General features: G+C 40.9%; 1 protein-coding gene across 3 annotated transcripts in view; it reads right to left on the reverse strand.

Moving 5' to 3' along the window:
- OGFOD3 (2-oxoglutarate and iron dependent oxygenase domain containing 3) overlaps window positions 1-21740 on the reverse strand; it is a 97032-nt gene that overhangs the window by 3612 nt on the left and 71680 nt on the right. The window contains exon 9 of one of the 3 annotated variants that reach the window (XM_084646799.1): window positions 96-150. The exons of the other annotated variants lie outside the window; for them this stretch is intronic. Within the exon in view, the coding sequence (XP_084502925.1) occupies window positions 131-150 (20 nt within the window). The 3' untranslated portion in view covers window positions 96-130. The remainder of the gene's footprint in view (window positions 1-95; window positions 151-21740) is intronic. 3 annotated transcript variants of the gene reach the window in all.

Here is a 21740-nt window from a genome sequence, read left to right on the forward strand (position 1 = left end):
TTTAGCTTGATTCTTTTTCTCACTGCTCATTATCCAGGTTCTCAAATGCTATCACTGGCTTGCAACAGAGGCTCTTAAAAAAGCCAGTAACTTACCAAAATTTCTCACTATCAATCACCACAAATCCATCTCACAAGGTAATTTTCCAACCTGGAAAAAGCCAGAGTGGATTTTATAAGCAGCTGTGAAAGGGCACAGGCCATTGTTCAGGTATTTGCAATCTCTTTGTGCACTGTCAGAACATTCATTTTTCAGATAGATCAGAAAGTTCTATATCACAATGCAGTTCCAGTTGCTCTTTCCTTAGAAAGAGAGCAATTCCACAAATGAATGAGTTTGGCAGTTGCTTCATGACTACCAAATGGCTCTAGTCCTGTAATTAAGTGCTTTACCACCTATGACTTTTCCAGTAGGAGCATTCCAGAGGGTTTCAGCGTGTTTTTTAAAGTGCCATAGACTTAGTATGGCCATTCATGCATTCCCAGAATACCGGACATTCTGGTACTTCCAGGAATGGCATGGGCTCACCCCCACTGCTGTGACCTCACACGTAGGATGCGTATGAGGTCACGCTGCATCCAGATCACCATTTTGAAGAGTGTGCTGGCCTGCCCACATGACCTCTCACACTGAGGAGCAGAGAGGCACACTTTTCAAAGTGGCCTGTCCGTTTTTGTCTCAGTACTGGTTGGAGGACAAACCACACAAAAAGAGGACTGTCCAGTTTAAAATCAGACGAATGACCTGCCTACACAGACTTAGAGTGCTATCAAAATAACTAGGTAACATTTACGGCAAAATGCTCAAAATGAAGCATCAAGAAGAAGGGAACACTAACACTTGCACAATCTTTCACTGCTCCAAATTGCCCATGAACAACGTAAGAATTTATTTCTTTAACGAGTTAAGTAACTAAAGACACGTCTACACTTACCAATAGATCGACACTGCTGCAATCGATGCAGTGATTGAATCCACGCTAAAGACACGCTAAATCGATGGGAGAGCACTCTCCCATCGATTTGTGTACTCCACCTTTCCGAGACGCATAAGGGAAGTCGACGGGAGATGTAGCCACTGCAGTAAGTGGATCTAACTACATCGACTTCAGTTATGTTATTCACGTAACTGAAGTTGCGTAAGTTAGATCAATTTACCAATGTAGTGCAGACCAGTCCTAACTCAGACTGAAGCAGCATGTTGACAGACTGTAGTATTTTTCTTTGCACGGCTGTCCTATCTGAATCCCATGTTTTCCTACTCAGGCAATTTTTCCACTGATCACAGTAGTCAGATTTGTTATAAATTCATCTTAGGGAACTCCCATACTAAGAATCTGACTCTTGCATGCAATATATTTATCTATGAGATGCCCACCACTAAGCCACTGGAGTCATTTGGCTGCCTTACTGTTTTACTACCGCAGTTTGCACCACACGGAGGTAAATTGCTCCAATTATGCAAACTGTACTCCAGAACTGGGCACAAACAGCTAATTAGGGGGGGAGAGAGAAGAAATGCTAACTAAAAAGATCCAAAAGCTTTTTCACTGCTGATGTAGGAAGTGCATTTAGATGCTCTAAGTAGCATTCATTAATCAGAACTCAATAAGACGACAAGTCCTGCAGCCTTGGTTCACAAACTAATCCCTGCTGTTTGCTCTGTTGAGGCTGACAGCAAATCTTGCCCTGTGGATTCAGTTGCCATTCAAATTTACATAGGGAACCTGTTCTAAGAGCTAAACAAAAACATTTCAGCAAATAGTAATTTTGCTGAAAAATGCATTTTTTGGCGCACCAAATCTATTTGTGAATTTGGGTCAAATGTGAATAGAGTTAACAAAAAAATGAAAATAAAAATATTGGAAATGTCAAAATGAACAATTTCAACATTGTTTCAAACTGACCTTTCTGAAATGTTTCATTTGACCTAAACAACATTTTTTGTTTTTTTGTTTCAGCAAGAAACACCCCCACTTGCCCCAAAAAAATCAGTTTAGGCTTGAAACAAGCAGAATTTTTTTCCAGATTCGCTGTTTTGGCCACCGAACCGAAATCATTTATTTGGTTACCTCTGTTCCTAAACGCTGAATAGCATCGCAAAATCATATGCTGCATTCTGCCCTGCCTGTGGCTGCATGTCAGTGGTGGGTAAAGCTATATATATTAATTTACATGCACAGTTTGTAATGACCATTGGTGTCCTGTTCTTCTGAATGAAAGGCACTACACATAAAAGCAATGTATTACTATCCTTTGAGCATCAAAATGAACATGCTGGCATCTTCTCAAGGACTTAATTCAAAGCTTGTTTGCCCTGAGTGTATTTATTTATTTATCTAGTTTTCTCTTTATGCTCCATCCATGTACCTGGTTCTCTAAATAAGTCATTTGTGCTCACTAGCTTTGCCATTGTTCATTTAAACTGACTTTCAAGCATTTTTGTTCAAACTCTTATTAAAAAGATAAGGAGCAAATCAAGGTAGTGATGTTTCAATTAATTGTTTAAGCCAGTTAACTAAAGTTGATTCTTTGAACTATCCAGGATGTGATTTTAATTTTCTTCTTTTACAAATTTAACTCTTTAATTCCAGCTTTTCTGTAAAATGACTTTTATCGCTACCGTGCATCAAAACCCTATTAAACACAGAAGGAAGAAGATACTTGTAGGTGCTGAGTTGCTGAAGAATTCACAATTCCTGCACCGTGGAAAGGGAGTCTGTCCTTTTGCCTCGCCTGGGAAGCAATTTTGGTACAAATAAATTTCAGACACATCTAGAACAAATGGCTTTTACATTAATAATACTTAGTCCTGCCATGAGTTCAGGGGACTGGACTAGATGACCTCTCGAGGTCCCTTCCAGTTCTATGATTCTATGAACATTAACTAGGTACAATGTAATTTACCAGATGCGTTAAGGGGTTTTTAAGGGTGTGGAAGAGGGAGTGGGGATGTTTGAGAGCAGAGAGGCTGCAGATAGTGCAGGAAATGGCAGAAACCCTATGGGGGCGGGGGGGGGGAGGGACAGCTCAGTGGTTTGAGCATTGGCCTGCTAAACCCAGGGTTGTGAGTTCAATCCTTGAGGGGGCCATTTAGGGATTGGTCCTGCTTTGAGCAGGGGGTTGGACTAGATGACCTCCTGAGGTCCCTTCCAACCCTGATATTCTATGATTCTATGAGAAACAGAAACCTGGCTGTTGAGGTGTGTCAAGGTTCCTCCCCCACTCTGAACTCTAGGGTACAGATGTGGGGACCTGCATGAAAAACCTCCTAAGCTTATCTTTACCAGCTTAGGTCAAAACTTCCCCAAGGTACAAAATATTCCACCCTTTGTCCTTGGATTGGCCGCTACCACCACCAAACTAATACTGGTTACTGGGGAAGAGCTGTTTGGACGCGTCTTTCCCCCCAAAATACTTCCCAAAACCTTGCACCCCACTTCCTGGACAAGGTTTGGTAAAAAGCCTCACCAATTTGCCTAGGTGACTACAGACCCAGACCCTTGGATCTTAAGAACAATGAACAATCCTCCCAACACTTGCATCCCCCTTTCCTGGGAAATGTTGGATAAAAAGCCTCACCAATTTGCATAGGTGACCACAGACCCAAACCCTTGGATCTGAGAACAATGAAAAAGCATTCAGTTTTCTTACAAGAAGACTTTTAATAAAAATAGAAGTAAACAGAAATAAAGAAATCCCCCCTGTAAAATCAGGATGGTAGATATCTTGCAGGGTAATTAGATTCAAAAACATAGAGAACCCCTCAAGGCAAAACCTTAAGTTACAAAGAAGATACACAGACAGAAATAGTTATTCTATTCAGCACAGTTCTTTTCTCAGCCATTTAAAGAAATCATAATCTAACACGTACCTAGCTAGATTACTTACTAAAAGTTCTAAGACTCCATTCCTGGTCTATCCCCGACAAAGACAGACTATATACAGACACACAGACCCTTTGTTTCTCTCCCTCCTCCCAGCTTTTGAAAGTATCTTGTCTCCTCATTGGTCATTTTGGTCAGGTGCCAGTGAGGTTACCTTTAGCTTCTTAACCCTTTACAGGTGAGAGGAGCTTTCCCCTGGTCAGGAGGGATTTCAAAGGGGTTTACCCTTCCCTTTATATTTATGACAAGGGGGAAGGCAGCAAAGAGTTGGGAAGGACAGCAGAGAGTAAGGGTGTGAAGGAAGAGCAAGTTGTAGAAAGTGTAGAGTGGAAGCAGCTGAAGGGCAGGGATGGAAGCTGCAGGGCGCGTGTGGAATCCCCAAGAAGCAGAGTAGCAGAAGGTGCAAGCAAGGGAACTGGCTCTTTGTGCTGTTCTGGCAACAAAAGAGCCATAAGGTTAGTTCTCAGCCAGCTGAGAATCCTTGGGTGATGGACAGCTGGCATAGCCTCCCTCCTTCTGCTCTTGGCAGTAGGGGGCACAGCTGGGACATCTATGCTCCATCCATCCCCAGTTGCCTTAATTCTTCTTAGAGGGCCCAGGAAGCTGCTCTAAATTTTGCCAACAGCTAAGCTGGCCCCAGGCCTGGTGAAACACAAAAGTAATCATAGAAACGTAGGGCTGGAAGGGACCATGAGAAGTCATCAAGTACAGTCTGCAGTGCTGTTGCAGGGCCAAGTAGACCAGCCCTGACAGGTTTTTGTCCAACCTGTTCTCAAACACCTCTGATGATCGAGATTCCACAGCCTCCCTTGGAAGCCTGTTCCAGAGCCTTAGAGTTAGAAAGTTTTTTTAAATATCTAACCTAAATCTCCCTGGCTGCAGATTAGGCCCATTACTATTCTTTAACCTGTTCTTTCCCTATTTTGGCTTGTATTCCTTCCCCGGTTGTCAATATTAACTGTGTTGAATATCTGGTCATCATTAACCTTTTTAGTGAAGACTGAAGCAAAACAGGCATTAAGCACCTCAGCTGTCGTGAGGTCATCAGTTATTAGTTCTTTTTCCCTGCTAAGTAAAGGACTTATACTTCCCTTCATCTTTCTCCTCTTCTAATGTATGTAAAGAACCTCTTCTTATTGCCTTTTATGTCCCTTGCCAGGTGTAACTCACAGTAATGTAAATTGATCTTTGACACCTCCTGCACCTGAGTTAGCGGAGGCCCAGCTCATCTGGATAAGAGGATCAGGGCTATATTCTTCATCTACCTTAAGCAATAGCACAAGCCACAGAGATTATCCAAGCCAGAAATGGCCAACCTGAGCCTGAGAAGGAGCCAGAATTTATCAATATACGTTGCCAAAGAGCCACAGTAATATGTCAGCAGCCCCCCATCAGTTCCCCTGCCCCGCTCCCAGCGCCTCCCACCCACTGGCACCCCCACTGATCAGGGTACTCCCCTCCTTCCCCGCACCTCCCAATCAGCTATTTCGTGACATGCAGGAGGCTCTGAAGGGGAGGAGTGAGGGCACGGCAGGCTCAGGGGAGGGGACGGGAAGGGGTGGAGTGGGGGCAGGGCCTGTGGCAGAGCCAGGGATTGAGCAGTGAGCACCCCCTGGCAGACTGGAAAGTTGGCGCCTGTAGCTCCAGCCCCGGAGTCGGCGGTGCCTATACAAGGAGCCGCATATTAACTTCTGAAGAGCTGCATATGGCTCCAGAGCCACAGGTTGGCCACCCCTGATCCAAGCGAACAAGCTGTGGTCAGGTACGTGACATGAGATGTTAACCAAATACAAACAAAACTGAGGCAAATTAAGCGCTTTTGTTTAAAAATCCCTGTCAATGGTCTCTATTTGAATTAATTTGATCTTCATCCAGCCAATCCATTGTTTATCACATCAATGTACCTGGCTGCAATCCTTTCATTATGCAATAAGGCAGTATTCAAAATACAATAAGCAAACTATAAGACATCACTAGTATTGAGGCAACTTAGTGACAATAAGCTGCAACTGTCCTTTTCAAAAACATACCCAGCCAGACTGTGGTGAAGTTTCTTATGCAGAATTTTGCAGGGAAAAACAAATCACAGGTGTTTATCAGTTATAAATATCACATCTTGATACTTGAATCACAGACACTGTAAAGTTTGATACTGAATATAGCCTTATCTGCCATTTAAAGGATTCTTCTGTGGCTCACAGAATTAAACCTAAAGTGAGAAATGTACCTGGAAACTTTCTAGCTAATACTACGCTGCAGCAAAGCACATAACAGACTCTAATCCGTACCATTCCAGGAGTTCATAAGACAATTTGCAACCTCCCTAAAAGTTGTATGATGAATGTCAGGACAGGAATTATACTATTAATGGGTATATTTTCAACTTGATGCAGGGGAATTTATGCATCCAGCTCTCACTAGCAATAGAGGTTTATTAAGAAAAAAGAACAGGAGGACTTGTGGCACCTTAGAGACTAACCAATTTATTTGAGCATAAGCTTTCGTGAGCTACAGCTCACTTCATCAGATGCATTCAGTGGAAAATACCACAGTATGCATCCGTTGAAGTGAGCTGTAGCTCACGAAAGCTTATGCTCAAATAAATTGGTTAGTCTCTAAGGTGCCACAAGTCCTCCTTTTCTTTTTGCGAATACAGACTAACATGGCTGTTACTCTGAAACCTGTCATTAAGAAAAAAGTTCACTTTAAAACTACGAACGGTTTTCTAGTACTTCAAAAAGAAAAGGAGTACTAGTGGCACCTTAGAGACTCTACTTCGAGTGATGGTCCCTACTGGATTCCACTGAGGGTTATGCATGCACACCATGCGTCCAAAGTCAGAGAATTTGGAAGTAGTGCCCGGTGGTCTGTACCCCCACCATAATGCAGTAGTTCTTTATTCTTAACAGGCTAAAAATGCACAAAGGGAGAGCAGTTTCCAGAGAATGCTTAAGTCCACACTTAGCAGATGAACCATTTGAGGAAGCGACTGTATTTTCATTATCCAGAGAACCCTGGGAAAAGACATCAATGAAAACGAAGTGCCACAGTAATAGAGACTTTGACAAGTCAAACAGTTCATAGTTATTTCAACTATTAGACGGAACAAGGGCACAATGAGACACGTGCATGAAGGCAAAGCACTTATGGTCCTGCTTAGAACAGTGACCAAAGGCAAAAATGATGTATCGTGTGATAACATCCTGCTTCTTTGGGAACAGCTGGAAGACCCACCCAGAGTCTGAATTTTCTTTGCGGCACCATGTGCTTGCAGTATGAGAGCTCACCCAGAACTGCTGCAGAAGTTGCCTAACCAGAGGGATTTTCAGGTAGAACTGCAATTTACTTCTCTGCGTGCACATGCAGTACAGGCTTTAGATTTCGTTACTGAAACAAGAACCTTCTCTGAGATATACTCTAGCTTTAATCCACAATATTCAGGAGCTGTTGCAAGTTTCATTATTACAAGAAAACAAAACATGACTTAGAAAACAGCTTCCAAAAAAAGGGAGTGAGGTCAGACTTAGGCTCTTCCTGGTTTGTCGTTGTCCTTGATACGAATCAACTTTTGGTCCAAGATGTTAGACCAGCAATTCACAAGCTGTGAACCACAATCCACAGAGAGCTGGCTGGTCCCATGTTCTTGGCTCTGTTTCCGGATGCTAGATTGTGTTAAAGGCAGTTAAAAATACATATATACTTTGTTAACATTACTTTCTCACATAGCCAACTGCTGTAGTTGCCACATGGATGCTGTGATTGGGAAGGGATATGTTCACAATATAACTTCTCTATTTAGAAATCATGCAGACTGTGAAAACCCCTGGGGCGGCTAGACTATATTTTGAGCTTCCACGCAGAAACAAACTAGTGATGTGTTACACATGGAAAAGAATAGGTGAGCTAAAAATAGCCATTCATTCCATATGAAACTTGCATATTATAGATCCTTGCATTTCCCTGCCAAGCGTGACTTTTGTCTTACAACTTTACACTGTCCTTCTGAGTTTCTGTTATTGTTTCCTTTGTACTTTTCTTTCATTCTCTGAGTTGTAAACTGTCTTTGATGGACGTTTCCCCTCCCTCCATCTTAACAGATTTCTTTTCAAGCACACTTTTCTGCTTCATTAAAGAAGACTTGATTGTTATTTTTCAGCACATAAATGTCAATTTGATTTATGAGCACTTCCTGTTAAAATGGCATCACAGGGTCCTTAATATAATCCATGACCAGGAGGTTTAAAAATAATATAAGATGTATTATCTTAAAATAAAGAAGGAAAATTATGTTATCCCAGTGAGCCTTAAAGAGCGAGGCCGCAAATAAATGGCCAGCTGAGGTTTTGCATCTGCAAAAAGGAGACTGGTTTCAGAGTAACAGCCGTGTTAGTCTGTATTCGCAAAAAGAAAAGGAGTACTTGTGGCACCTTAGCTCACGAAAGCTTATGCTCAAATAAATTGGTTAGTCTCTAAGGTGCCACAAGTACTCCTTTTCTTTTTGCAAAAAGGAGACTGTTTTCCTGTGGAGATTGTTTCCCGCACCAGGTCAGCAGCAAAAATACAAAGGTAGCATGAATCATCCTTTTTCTTATCAGAAGAGCTAACCTGCTATCTGAAAAATAAATTTCATCCAGAACATTCACAATTCAGTCATTAGCATTTTCCCTGTCACTGCAACACCTGGACAACTCAGTACTTGCTTAGTTTCAGGAGTCTTTAATATACAATTCATGCCCAGTGGCCCAACCCTGCAAGAGAATTTCTAGACTCAAAGTATAATAGAAAACCATGGGCCACTCTCTCCATCTTCTACTTCTCACCTCCTTCGCATAGCTCTGCTCCTCCCTGTAGTGCACAAATTGCAGAGATCAGTGTGGCAGCATGGCACTCCTAGTACTTGGACAGGCAGGGCTCCCTGCTACCAGCAAAAGGCACTTTCACATTTTACATGCACTTAAAACAACAATTTCCTCATAGGGACTCCAGGGCCCTAAACCTTCCCTCCCATCATCCCAAATTCTGCCTGTTTTTCACCCATAACTCCCACTTCAAAATCCTTTGCACAAGTTCCCACTGAGCTCCAATGTTTCCTGGAAGGCATGGCACCCCACCCACTTCCCCAACTACCAGTCAGTATACATACACAGGGAGAACTTAACCATCCCCTCCGGATACTCTGAGGGGATGAAAAGATCCCTCTCCCCTTGTTCTCTCCTTTCCTCCCCATGGAGCATATAAAGCACTGATTAGGAGGGTGTGTGGGGTGTAGTCTTGTGACCCAAAAAGAGCCTTCTGAATGACCATCCAGCCCACAGGTTGAGAATCGTGGTTCTAAAGGAACATGGGTCCTGGGAACAAGCCTCATCTGTGGTCCTGCCTGAGAGACCTACAATGACTGTGATGGCATTAGCAATAATCAGTCTTTCCATGGGCTTCTCAGAACCACAGAAACATGCAGAGGTCTGGAACTTGGCATGACAAGACCTCAGCTAAGCAGCATATTTTTTTCCTTCCAAAAAATGTATTTAAAATAAGGCTAAAACTGCCTCTTGAGGTTCAGAAAATAAACCATAATCTCTGCTCCAGGGGGTGGGGGGCGGACAGTGTCAACACCTCAATCTCCTTGACAGTATGGAGGAGCCTTGTGGCTGCTTCTCTCTATTTCTGTCACTGTGTACCTCAGTGACACCTGCTCTGCTGTTACAAAACTGCTGTAAACAGAAAACAGAAACTGTGTGCAGGGAAAACTGTCACAATAAAAACCCATCATCTCCACATAAGCCACTTGTCTATGGTGAGAAACTGCCAACGAGATCAATCCCAAATATCTATCAAAGCTGTGCTTTGTCATTAGTGCCTGACAGGCACAAAACTCATTGAATGCTATCAGGCTGAGGGAACCTTGTGTTGTTAAGAAAAACAGAAAAATAATTTGGTGGGGGGAGAGGGAGAGATAAGATCTTTATCATTTATAAAACTTTCCCTCCCCCACTTTCTTTCCTGTTCCTAGGGAGCCGATTCTTGCTCTGACTCACAGGAATCTCTTGTTTATGAGCCTGAGCATTAGACACAAGATTCAGTGCTGTGAATTCCATTTGACCTTAATTCTGACCAAGAAACCACTGGAATTCCAGTCAGTGACACTGAATAGACTACCAAAGTGAACAAGACTCCAGTATGTACAATAGCAGCTGCTATGTTAGTACAATCACTCAAACTGCATTGTGAGTGAAAACAATAGACAAATACTGGTACACACTGCAAGCTTTTGCAAAACACCACATTTGTTTTCCCAGTTTTTACTGGGCTGGCAACAGTTGTCCTTTGCTGGAGAAGAAACTGAAAGAGAATTAGTTTTAATCTCTTTAGCCATATTCAGAGGAGGTAACCACCGGTAGAAGAAGCCAACAAATAGGTAAGTATCACATCTGCATATACAAATCATGTTAGAATCATCTTCATTCCTATCTGGTTCATCCTCAGAAGATGAACCATTTTCAGTATTAACATTACTACCTTGACCTCAATTTTGAGAGGCAGTGTAGTCTAGTGGACCGAGAAAGGAGAACATTTGAATGCTAGTCCCAGCTATGCCACTGATCTGCTGTGTAACCTTGAACAAAGCACTTAATCTCTGTTTGTTGAGATTCCCCATCTGTAAAATGAGGATAATACTTATTGACGCTTCCTACCAGGGCATCTGAGAGGATTAATTCATAAATATTGGTATAGTACTTTGAAGATTTAAATCAGCAATATACATGTTTAGTATTAGAACATCCTTCTCTTCCTCTTATTGGGACTGGAAAAATAAATAAAGCAACAAAGTTATAATATAAATAGTAGAAAATACAAAAACAAGGGAGCATAAAAAATATTATTGAAACAACAGAATGCTCCATCATGAAACTTAACTACATGGACTGGGTAACGTCTCTAATATTAGCATGCATAAGGGCAGCATGAGTCCTTTAACTCAGTAGCTAAAGGTCATTACACCCCATACTGCAGGCAATCACAAGCGTCTATAGTTTGCCTGTAAAAATCTATCTGAGCTAGCATTGTCCTCTGGGTCTCCCACTGCATTTTGTAAAGACTCTCCATTTTAACTGTTAGCTCCTGTGGGCAGTGATAACACCAGGATGGACTGCAGACTATGGGTTAAGCCATCACAGCCTTTTCTGAACCACACAGGAAAGTAAAGAGAATAAATCCCCCCCCACCCCCATGCTACCCTACTTGGCTCTGTTCAGATTGTGACTAGCTGTGGGGAATAACAGGGGCTACTCACTCAATACTCCACCCTGCAAGGACATGGGTGGGAAATGGGGTAGAGAGGGACAGGGAAGTGGTAGGAGCTCTGTTCTGTCCCCTCTACTCACTGGCTAGAGTAACTGAGTGGGCACATAGGGGAGACTCAGCTGCTCCACAGGAGGATGAAGTAACTTACTTCTCTTCCAAAGCAAGGTGAAGCAGGAACTGTTTCTTAAGGGTTCCAGACCAAATCAGGCATTTTCCCCCTGTGCACTGACAGGTTTGACAGTCTCATATTTACCAGCCTAAAACTGTTACTTAGGAAAGGAAGACATATTGTGTCTCAGCTGCTGAGTAATACTAAGAGAGAAGCCTGAGAAATGGAACAAAATTATTTGGTTATTATCCTTGTCATCTGTTTAAGATTAATTGAAAATTCATTCTAATATAAAATGTCAAGAAACATTGTATCCCGAGGGAAACAATTGGATCAAAATATTTGCTGTAACACAAGGAGACTTTTATTAAATAAGTAAATATAACATGAAATCGAGATTGTTTTAGGACAGTACCATGGAACTGCAGTATCCACAAGGGCCTTGACTGCAATGAATGGTGGAAGCCATACTTCTCAGGTCCATACTTTCAGGCTGTCTGCAAACTCAGGCAGGTTCTATTGCTGTACCGGACTATGCTCTCTTTATTTTTTCAAGCTTGCTTTCGCAGCCATAAGAACTCCAATGAAGTGAGCTGTAGCTCACAAAAGCTTATGCTCAAATAAATGTGTTAGTCTCTAAGGTGCCACAAGTACTCCTTTTCTTTTTGCGAATACAGGCTAACACGGCTGCTACTCTGAAACCTGTTATTTTTTTTAAATGACTGCTGAGATTCTCTGGCAATGGATGAATTCCAGGGCTGCAGAATCATAGAACATGTGTGGTTCTATGTATGGGCAATGTGGCACAGAGCCCAAGCTCTGTAGATGCAGTACTGGGCCCTATAGATGTGCTAATCAGATTCCTTGCAACTGCTTTTCTGGAATTCCTTTGACACTTTGACTTGAAAGCAAGAGCTCCAGAGGTGTCTTCTCATAGCAATGTAGCATTCTACAACCAGGTGCAGAGTCGGTGGTGTGTACTCCCTGTGGACTTCCCAGCTCTCATTTCTTATTTTATACTGCTAATCTGAATTCATCTCAGGCATGGGCCAAGTTTAACAACTGTCTCTGGATGCTAGAACAGACTTGTAGGTGTTCTGCTAATTTGCAGGCTAAGGTGCAGGAGGAGAGGGAGCAAGGGCACTAGCAGAGAGCTGTGGGTAACCTCTATCCTTACTTACAGCAAAAACTTAGTGAAGTCAGTGGAGTTACACAGTGATCAGGCCAAAGCACAATTTGGTCCCTAGGGTCAAATGCTAGTTTATACAACGAATGAAAAGGAGTTTGATGGTGCACAGTGAATATTTGTCTGTGGGTCAAATTATGCGGTGGCTTTTGTGATAATTTGGTACCATTGGCAGCGTGCCTAAGAAAGGCTCAGACTAACAGGCATGCTACAGGGCAAAACTAAGGTTCATTGGTTAAGTTTGCATGGAAGGGAAACTTGGGCAGCACTTTGCATCTAGCAATATCCCGAGCCACTGACTCTTCATTTTTATTAATATGAAAGCCACACAATTAAAACACACACTCGCCACATTATAGAAATAGGAAACATGAATTCCTTTTGCAGAATCATAAGGCTCTGCCTTTTGGAGCATGATATAATGGCAAACATAAAAAAGAAATAGGACACAAACCAATAAACATCTGGCATCGCTAGGTTAACTCTCATGGTACACTAAACCCTGATTAGCCTGACATAATACAACAAAGCAACAAGTTGCTTCACCAGTGTAAGGAAATGCTATGCTCACCTATGCAAGTCTGATTTCTCACAGAAAAACTAATGCAAGCATAGGATCTGAATTCATCACAGTCACTTTGAGTTTGAGGTGTTTTGGAAAATGTTGCCTAATCTTGGTCTTGTGAACTTCAGATTTGCACATACTAGAGGGACTGACTACAGCTTAGTAACTGAAAAAACAGAACACAGAGAAGCAGGCAATTCCTCCTGACCAGATGCCCAATGTTAATGCCTCATCATAAGAGCAATTGTGCCAGGGACAGCTCTTGCTCTTTTCCCCTCAGAGATAGCTGGAAAAATCTGTCACATGCTGGAGAAATTAATGCCCAGAGAAGACTAAAATTACCATAGATACTGAATAATTATTAGTTAAAATTATTGTTCTGAATTCATTTTCTAGACCCAGAAATTACTAGATCTTTATTAGTAAAATTGGTGATTAACCTGCGGAACTCTTTCACACCTGGCCTGTAATTCTCTAAATTATTATTCTTACTTTCATGCATATGTTTTTACTTTAAATGCACAAGCACCTGAATTTAAAACTTTTTTAAATTATAGTTTTTAAGTACGGAAGTAATTAAGCTGTACATTTAACACTAAAAAAGCATGTGTAGGCTTAGATTCAACAGACTCCCTCCCTGCCTGTCTTTTTCCACCACCGCAGTTGGCTGCTCAAAATACCAGCAGTTCGTACTTCACATATTAATCCCCAAAAGGAAGGCTGACAGTCTAATGGGTCACCTAGAAGTGAAAACTGCCCTCTCTGCATCTCATCAAGACCTCTTCACTCTACTACCTCTCCTCTGATCCCTTCTTTTCATCCGCATCCTGGCAGCCCAGGGCTGTCTCTCCCTGCTGTCTCTCTCCCAATCTACCTCCTTGCCATACTTCTTACCATACCCCTGCTGCCGTGTATCGCCAACCCCTTATGCTGGCCACTTCCTCTCTCCCTCTTTTTGGAGATGCCTTAGGGGGGTGCCCTGAGTTTCTGTGGAAAGATGCACTTATAGCTGGCTCCTGCAGCAATCTTTCATGTGTCTAGCATTTGTGCCCCAAACCAGGATGCAGAATTTTTAAAGAAAGGGGTGTTTGGGATCATGGTGAGCTGTGTGGTACAGTCAATAGGTGTTGGAAGTGTGACTTGCCTATGAAATTTTTTTAAACTCCATTAATTATTTCATCTTTATGGAAGAGACTTCTGGCTTCAATGCAGTGTTGAGTTCAAATGGATGAATTTCAAACTCTTTTTATTATTGGACAACAAACAGTAATATATCAAAAATAAAGTTTTACTGAATTGGACGTGCCATTGGAGGCATGCAAAAAGTGATATGCAACTGTTGCATGCACATGAACAACAGAACAAACTAATTCTATTCTCGGCAAACTTAGTCCACTTTGCAAGAGGACACGAGCGTTTGCAATAAGAGCTGAGTTAATGCATTATGATGCCTTGCTTCTCAAATGGTAGCATACACATGATGCAGATTAACTCAGCCTGAACCAGTTCAGAATCCCTGTGTAGACAACCCTAAGTCTTTTATGTGAATAAACAGATGAAATGACTAACATTGAAGGTCTTCAGTGGGAGCTCTTATTTTAATGAAACATCAGCACGCATTCTACACCTGATCACAGCAGTGTAAACTCTCCTGATGCTGAAAAGAAATAAGTGATTACTGAGAATAATGCTCTGAAACAAGAACCTGATTAAAAAGAAAGAAGTTCATGATTCAACCTTAATTACTGACAGCAGAGGTGATGTCAGGAAGAGTACAAGCGTGTTGAAGGTCAGAAAACACTTTAAATACCTGAAAGAATCTGCTCTGTTACTTTACTAAAACTAGGGATGTACGTGTATATGATGACATCCTTCCTCCTCCTCAGGACAGAATTTCATCTAGGTCTCATCCCTCCAGTCCAGCTGGTTTTATTTAAGGGAATCTGTGATACCTTAATTACCCCCAGCTGCTTTCCTCATTTCTGTTATATTTTCTTCTTCAGACAATGACGAAATGCTAGTCTCCAGGCAGTCACCATAGAAGTCATCATGGAAGTTTAACCTGACATCCATCATCAGCAGACACAACTGTACCTCCATTAATTAATATGTGTATCTCTAAGACACTAATTTATATGCCTGATTGTAAAAATATTAACCATTTAATCTCTAAGAGACATGTTTATTCTTCCACTCTCCCTTCAGCAGGTCCACTGGTAGGATCATTGTTAATGGCCTAAGTAATGACTTTGCACCAAGACCATGGTTCAAAGAAGCAGCATACCAGTTTGCAGTTCTCAGCTGGAGCTTCCAGGTATCAATCACAATATGGGTCTAATTAAAATACTAACTCATTTAATGACAACACAAACCCAGTATTAAGGATCATTAGAGTAAGAAACTAAAGTCTGGAAGAACGTTCTCCTTCTTAAGAAAACACACAAAAAAGAGAAAGGAAAAAGAAAATCCTCAGAGCTCTACAATGGAAAAAAACCCAGCTGCTGTACCAATTTACTTCAGTGTATTTCTTTCATGATGCTACCTGTTACTTCTTCATACCTTTTTTCTACAATTTTTATGCAATCATCTCACCAGTCATCTTTGTAGTGACTTACTGTTTTGTGAGCAGTGCCACCTCAGCTATAACCATCCAGGTCTATGCATTGCAGTGGTGGTCAGTAGGGAATTACTGTAGCAGCTAATGTCCCCATGCACTTACTATGATACTGGACTTTGACAGCTGCCAGGTATCTCATGATTCTTAGCTTTCACTGTTGGTGATCTACCACCAGATTGAGATGACCTAGGCCTACTGCAAGAAACTGGCTAAAATTAATCCCCTAGCATTCCAAACTACAAGGCATCTTCCAACTTCGTATGTACAATGTAAAGAAACATCAAAACAACTGCAAATTTGAGGTTAAATGTCAAATTAAAAAATGGGTTCCTACAGCATCATTAACTTCACCATGCTGTGTGTATGTAATATAATAAAGGATAAATTTAGAAATCCGGTGTAAGTATCTTTATCATAGCTGCCTTAATGTTGCTGTGGGAACTTTAAATCTGAAAATTCTTGACTTGTGTGTGTTTAAATTCTCCATCGTTGTGTTCCATTCCTGTAGTCTTTAGTAGTGAATTTCCCTGATTTGTTTTTTTAATAAGTTAACAAAAAATACACCCAATAATGCACAGTTAAGATATCACTTTGAAAAACTATAATACACTCCTGTGAATGTGTCACTGGTCAGTCAAATGATGTCTAACCACTGCAATAAAGACAGCTGTGTTTATTTCAAGATGTGTACTTACATATTCAAAATCACAGAGAGATCCAGGGCCCCAATTCAGAAAAGCACTTCAGCACTTGCCTAAACTGATGTACGTGCTTAAGTGCTTTCCTGAACAGGAAAAGACTGACGAATCAGGGTCTTGATGCACAGTTACTTCAATATGAATAATGAATGTTGTGCCCTTAAGCAATACAAGATTTCTAAATAACGCAAACATTCTCAGACTTATAAAACCCTACTTTTTCCAAAGTGGGCTCCATATTGCACAGGTAAAATTTGACAGTCCAAAATAAAGCTGGTTTCTGAGTTATCCAATCACAAAAAATGCATCTGAACACATTTTTAAAGCATGAAATATTTGTTCTACAATCTAAACTCAAAAGTTTTCTTCCTCACATTCCCCCCACCCATTTGAAAAAAACAAAATCAACTGTGAGTTGAGAACAAGCACAGCAGCACGTTTCAAGTTAAAGGAAATGTTGTTTCTATGCAGATAAAAACAGAAGTTTAGAATGGAGTGTCTATTTCAGTCGTCACTATAGCATGACATGATCACAGGACTTTAATAGCAATCATGTCTCAAAATGTCAGTCCTTGTCCCGTATGCACTACTGCCAACACCAAGATTCAAAAATCATGAGATTTTTCAAAAATATTCATTTGGGGATCTTTTTAATTTGCCTTCTGGCTTTTGAGCATTTAGGGTTCATGTTTTCAAGCTTTTCTTCATAGCCATGAAAGCTAGATGCTTACTTTAAAAAATAAAAGTTAAACTCTGATACACTCATGTCATCACATGACTCTAGGAGCTGTGAATTCAAGAAAAAACATCAAATGTTGCAAGAAATCAGAATCACTGTCTGTCCCAGTGTTCAACAGGCACATTGTTGCCTTCCTGAATTGTCTGTTTAATCACCATACCAGCCTCCACTGAAGTTATTTCTGCATTTCCCTTATTTCCCTGCACAGAACCATGGAATGGAAATCATTCCAACTTTGTCATGATAAAGAAGATCTCTCCCACCCCAAACCTATTCATCAAAAGAGTTACAGGTTTTTCCTTTGCCTTGACTACTCAGTGGCAACATAAAGAGAGAACTGAAGTCTTGCTGATTGTTTTTTTTGAGGGGGCGTATAGTATTATATGTATAGAAAATGCCAGAGCCATTAATTCAATCTGTGACAGGATGCTATCCCTTTAAGAGCAGGGCATGCTGAGAATCCTCTGCAGAATACAAAATAAATAAGTTATAAGGAGGAAGAAGTTTGGATCAGGCTATTGTGGAGAAAAGACATTCAGGAAATGCAGTAAGGGCTTAGTAAAAGAACCCTGTTTAGAAGTATGGAATGCATCTGATTTTTTAAAATTATTTCTCTCTCATTGCTAGTTAACTGGGATTTAGCCTTCTATCCCTTCAGTCTTTGCAATTTATCATTTTTAAAACACACAAACGAAAATCATTGCAGGCTTTTTAGATTTGGGCAATGTTCTTGGACCGAATCTTAGTTGCTCTTGCTATTGCCCTTGGTTAATTAGTTTTCATACTTTAAAGTTCTCTTGGTTTTAATACCCAGACCCCTTGAATTAACAGAAGCAAAGTCATGAGGAGGGAGAGGGGCGAGAGTTCTGGCTACTCCAAGAAATAACAAGGACATCTTTTTGCCAATAATTAGCACTGCCTGTCTGTGCTATTTGTTTTCATTTCGTTCTGGATCTTCAAGGTTCCTGCCTCTGATACACTGATTTTTTCCCCTTAATGTTTGAAGAACATAAAGCTTTTATTTTAAAGTTAAGGAGTACTTGTGGCACCTTAGAGACTAACAAATGTATCTGAGCATAAGCTTTTGTGAGCTACAGCTCACTTCAAATTGGATGCATCCGATGAAGTGAGCTGTAGCTCACGAAAGCTTGTGCTCAAATACATTTGTTAGTCTCTAAGGTGCCACAAGTACTCCTTTTCTTTTTGCGGATACAGACTAACATGGCTGCTACTCTGAAACCTGTCATTTTAAAGTTGTAAAGTATGAAATATACTGATTAGGAAGAAGGAACTTGAATTCACCACATCTATTCCAGTTACTTTTATATTAATCAAAGTTTGGTGATCTCCCGGAAGTATCCCAGACTAATACAGGGGCCCTGCTATCTTCCACCATTCTATGACCAGAGCATTTGACGGAGAAGCAAATCTTAAAGAGAACTGTGCAGCATAATATAAATTCCAAATGTGAATTGAGAATAAATCAAAGCAAGTGCAAATTGTCCCAAACTTTTTTAGTGGGCAGTTGACTCTGAAAACTAATGACACTTCCAATGCCAACACTTAACTATTTCACTGATGAGCATTTTAGTAAATACATCCAGCTAATGTAATTATCCACAGGGGCAGGTAGGATGGCAGGATATAGCAGAGCAGGAGTTCAAGCCTCCACAAGAAATCTATAGCTTCTCCTTTGACACGTATACACTGCAGTTGTGTGCTGTCAGCACACTGAAAACTTAGTGGCAGTGTAAAATACACTGAATTTAATATCAACCCCACCACCATGAGGAATTCTATATTGTCTTAATTATTCATTTTTTAATTTCTCTAAATCTACTCTGGCATTTCCAGTCTCCTCCAACAGAGAGCCACAGAAGCCAGGTGGGCTTGTCACAGTGTTCATGGAGCCTCAACTACAGAGGAATACCGCTTCGGAGAATCAGATTTTAATTGCTGCCACATTTATGTCCTCCTCTTGAGTAAAACTATCCTCGTCCCAGTCTATGATAGTTTAGATAACAGAGGTACAGTTTTAACATTGGGAAAAGGATGATCAAAGTCTTCTTGTTTCATAGCTTTCAACATAGGAATTTCTTTCAAGAACTATGCAGCTTCTACTGATGATATTCTTGTTGGAATTCTGCATCTCGCTCCAACCTTATTTTAAGAAAAAGATTAAATACAAACCCCACTAACTTTTGCTGGCATCCAAAATAACTGAAGTATTTAATAACTGTAGCTGTAATTGGTACTAACAGGCAAAAAAGAATGCATCTTGGATATGCTGATTAATAACAAGAATTTTAGTTATAAGCTAGGGACGCATCAACTAGAAGTAACGGAGGAGGAAAAGGACCTTGGAGTATTGGTTGATCATAGGATGACTATGAGCTGCCAATGTGATATGGCTGTGAAAAAAGCTAATGTCGTCTTGGGATGCATCAGGAGAGGTATTTCCAGTAGGGATAAGGAGGTTTTAGTACCGTTATATAAGGCACTGGTGAGACCTCACCTGGAATACTGTGTGCAGTTCTGGTCTCCCATTTTTAAGAAGGATGAATTCAAACTGGAACAGGTACAGAGAAGGGCTACTAGGATGATCCGAGGAATGGAAAACTTGTCTTATGAAAGGAGACTCAGGGAGCTTGGCTTGTTTAGCCTAACTAAAAGAAGGTTGAGGGGAGATATGATTGCTCTCTATAAATATATCAGAGGGATAAATACCAGAGAGGGAGAGGAATTATTTAAACTCAGTACCAATGTGGACACAAGAACAAATGGATATAAACTGGCCACTAGGAAATTTAGATTAGAAATTAGACGAAGGTTTCTAACCATCAGAGGAGTGAAGTTTTGGAATAACCTTCCGAGGGAAGTAGTGGGGGCAAAAGATCTATCTTGCTTTAAGATTAAACTCGATAAGTTTATGGAGGAGATGGTATGATGGGATAACATGGTTTTGGTAATTAAATATTCATGGTAAATAGGCCCAATGGCCTGTGATGGGTTTTTAGATGGGGTAAGATCCAAGTTACCCGGGAAAGAATTTTCTGTAGTATCTGGCTGATGAATCTTGCCCATATGCTCAGGGTTTAGCTGATCGCCATATTTGGGGTCGGGAAGGAATTTTCCTCCAGGGCAGATTGGAAGGCCCTGGAGGTTTTTCGCCTTCCTCTGTAGCATGGGGCACGGGTCACTTGCTGGAGGATTCTCTGCTCCTTGAGGTCTTCAAACTACAATTTGAGGACTTCAATAGCACAGATATAGGTGTGAGGTCTTTTTTAGGAGTGGTGGGTGAAATTCTGTGGCCTGCATTGTGCAGGAGGTCAGACTAGATGATCATAATGGTCCCTTCTGACCTAAATATCTATGAATCTATAGTGTTCTGATCATTTCTGCTTGAGAGGGGTTCCGGTTTTTCTTTCCCATGAAAGAGTAATCTACTGAGAAACGCAAAGATGTATTGGAACTGATTTTATTCAAATTTGGTGAAAAACATTTCTTTTTAAAGCACATTATGAACAATATAATCCAGACAGAACCCTTAGTTTCCAGTCACAACTGCAGTCAACCCTGTTGGTGCTAGTCAGTATCCTCTTTTCAATGTAACTAGCCTCTGATGAGAATTTTGACTTATAAACAAATCCCAGACAGCAAAAGCTGGCAGCTTCCAGCAAGAGTAGGAAAGGAAGCCAGACACACTGAATCCACATAGGTCAGCCAGTGCCCAACAAGTGGGGGTGCTTTAGAATTCACATCCATGTAGTGCACACTGCTGCCTGGAGCGGACTGGTCCTATGTAACAAAAACTCTTTAATGAAAGCAGAACCGGCTGAACTGCTGTGAAATGGGAACTGCATTCAGACAGACTAAAGTTGACTGGGCTGGTGTTGGAGGGGGAGAAGATGGAGCAAAGAGACAGAATATTTGAGAAAAACTCCAAGGTGTTGATTTTAGAGATGAGAAGGATGAAAAGCAGATAATTTGGGAGCAACAGACATTACCTTTCAACTGTTCTAATGCTCTTCATTTCAGCCCCAAATGCAATGCCATTCTATCTGGGAGTTCTCTCACTGGTAAGGTACTTACAGCAGGGTCTCAAACTAGATGTGAGTGCATGCACACATTATTGTGATTGCATCCAAGCTAGCTAGGAAAAATGGGTTCCTTCCATACAGCAGAGTGTGCTGGCAATTTGCCAAAAGTCTGTACCATGTGAATTGGTGAAACAATATAATGATTTGTTCTGCATCTATAATACAGTCAGCTCAGGGGCCTCTACATTAAGAAGGGATTTTAACTCCTTTAATTAGGTGATCAACTGTATAAAATATGAGTGTGGGGCATAACGGTAATATTTAATAACACGAGAAATGTTCATTAAGAGTTAAACTAGTCCTCATTGTAGTGATGCTAATATCTTTAAGATGGTCCACATTGCACTCTCTCTCCCATCCATCCAATTTAATCTCTGAGAAAAGGAAACTTTTATATATTTGCGTATACTTATATACAAGTGACATTTTGGGAGATGATAGAAAGTGGTTTAAAAATTAGTCTCCAACTGTAGTTTGCCTTGTCACTAGTGCATTCACTACCCAGGAATTATATTACACTTTCAGTCCTAGGAAAAAC

The sequence above is a fragment of the Lepidochelys olivacea genome (genome assembly GCF_965140295.1).
Source record: "Lepidochelys olivacea isolate rLepOli2 genome assembly, chromosome: 14".
NCBI classification, from domain to species: Eukaryota; Metazoa; Chordata; order Testudines; family Cheloniidae; genus Lepidochelys; species Lepidochelys olivacea.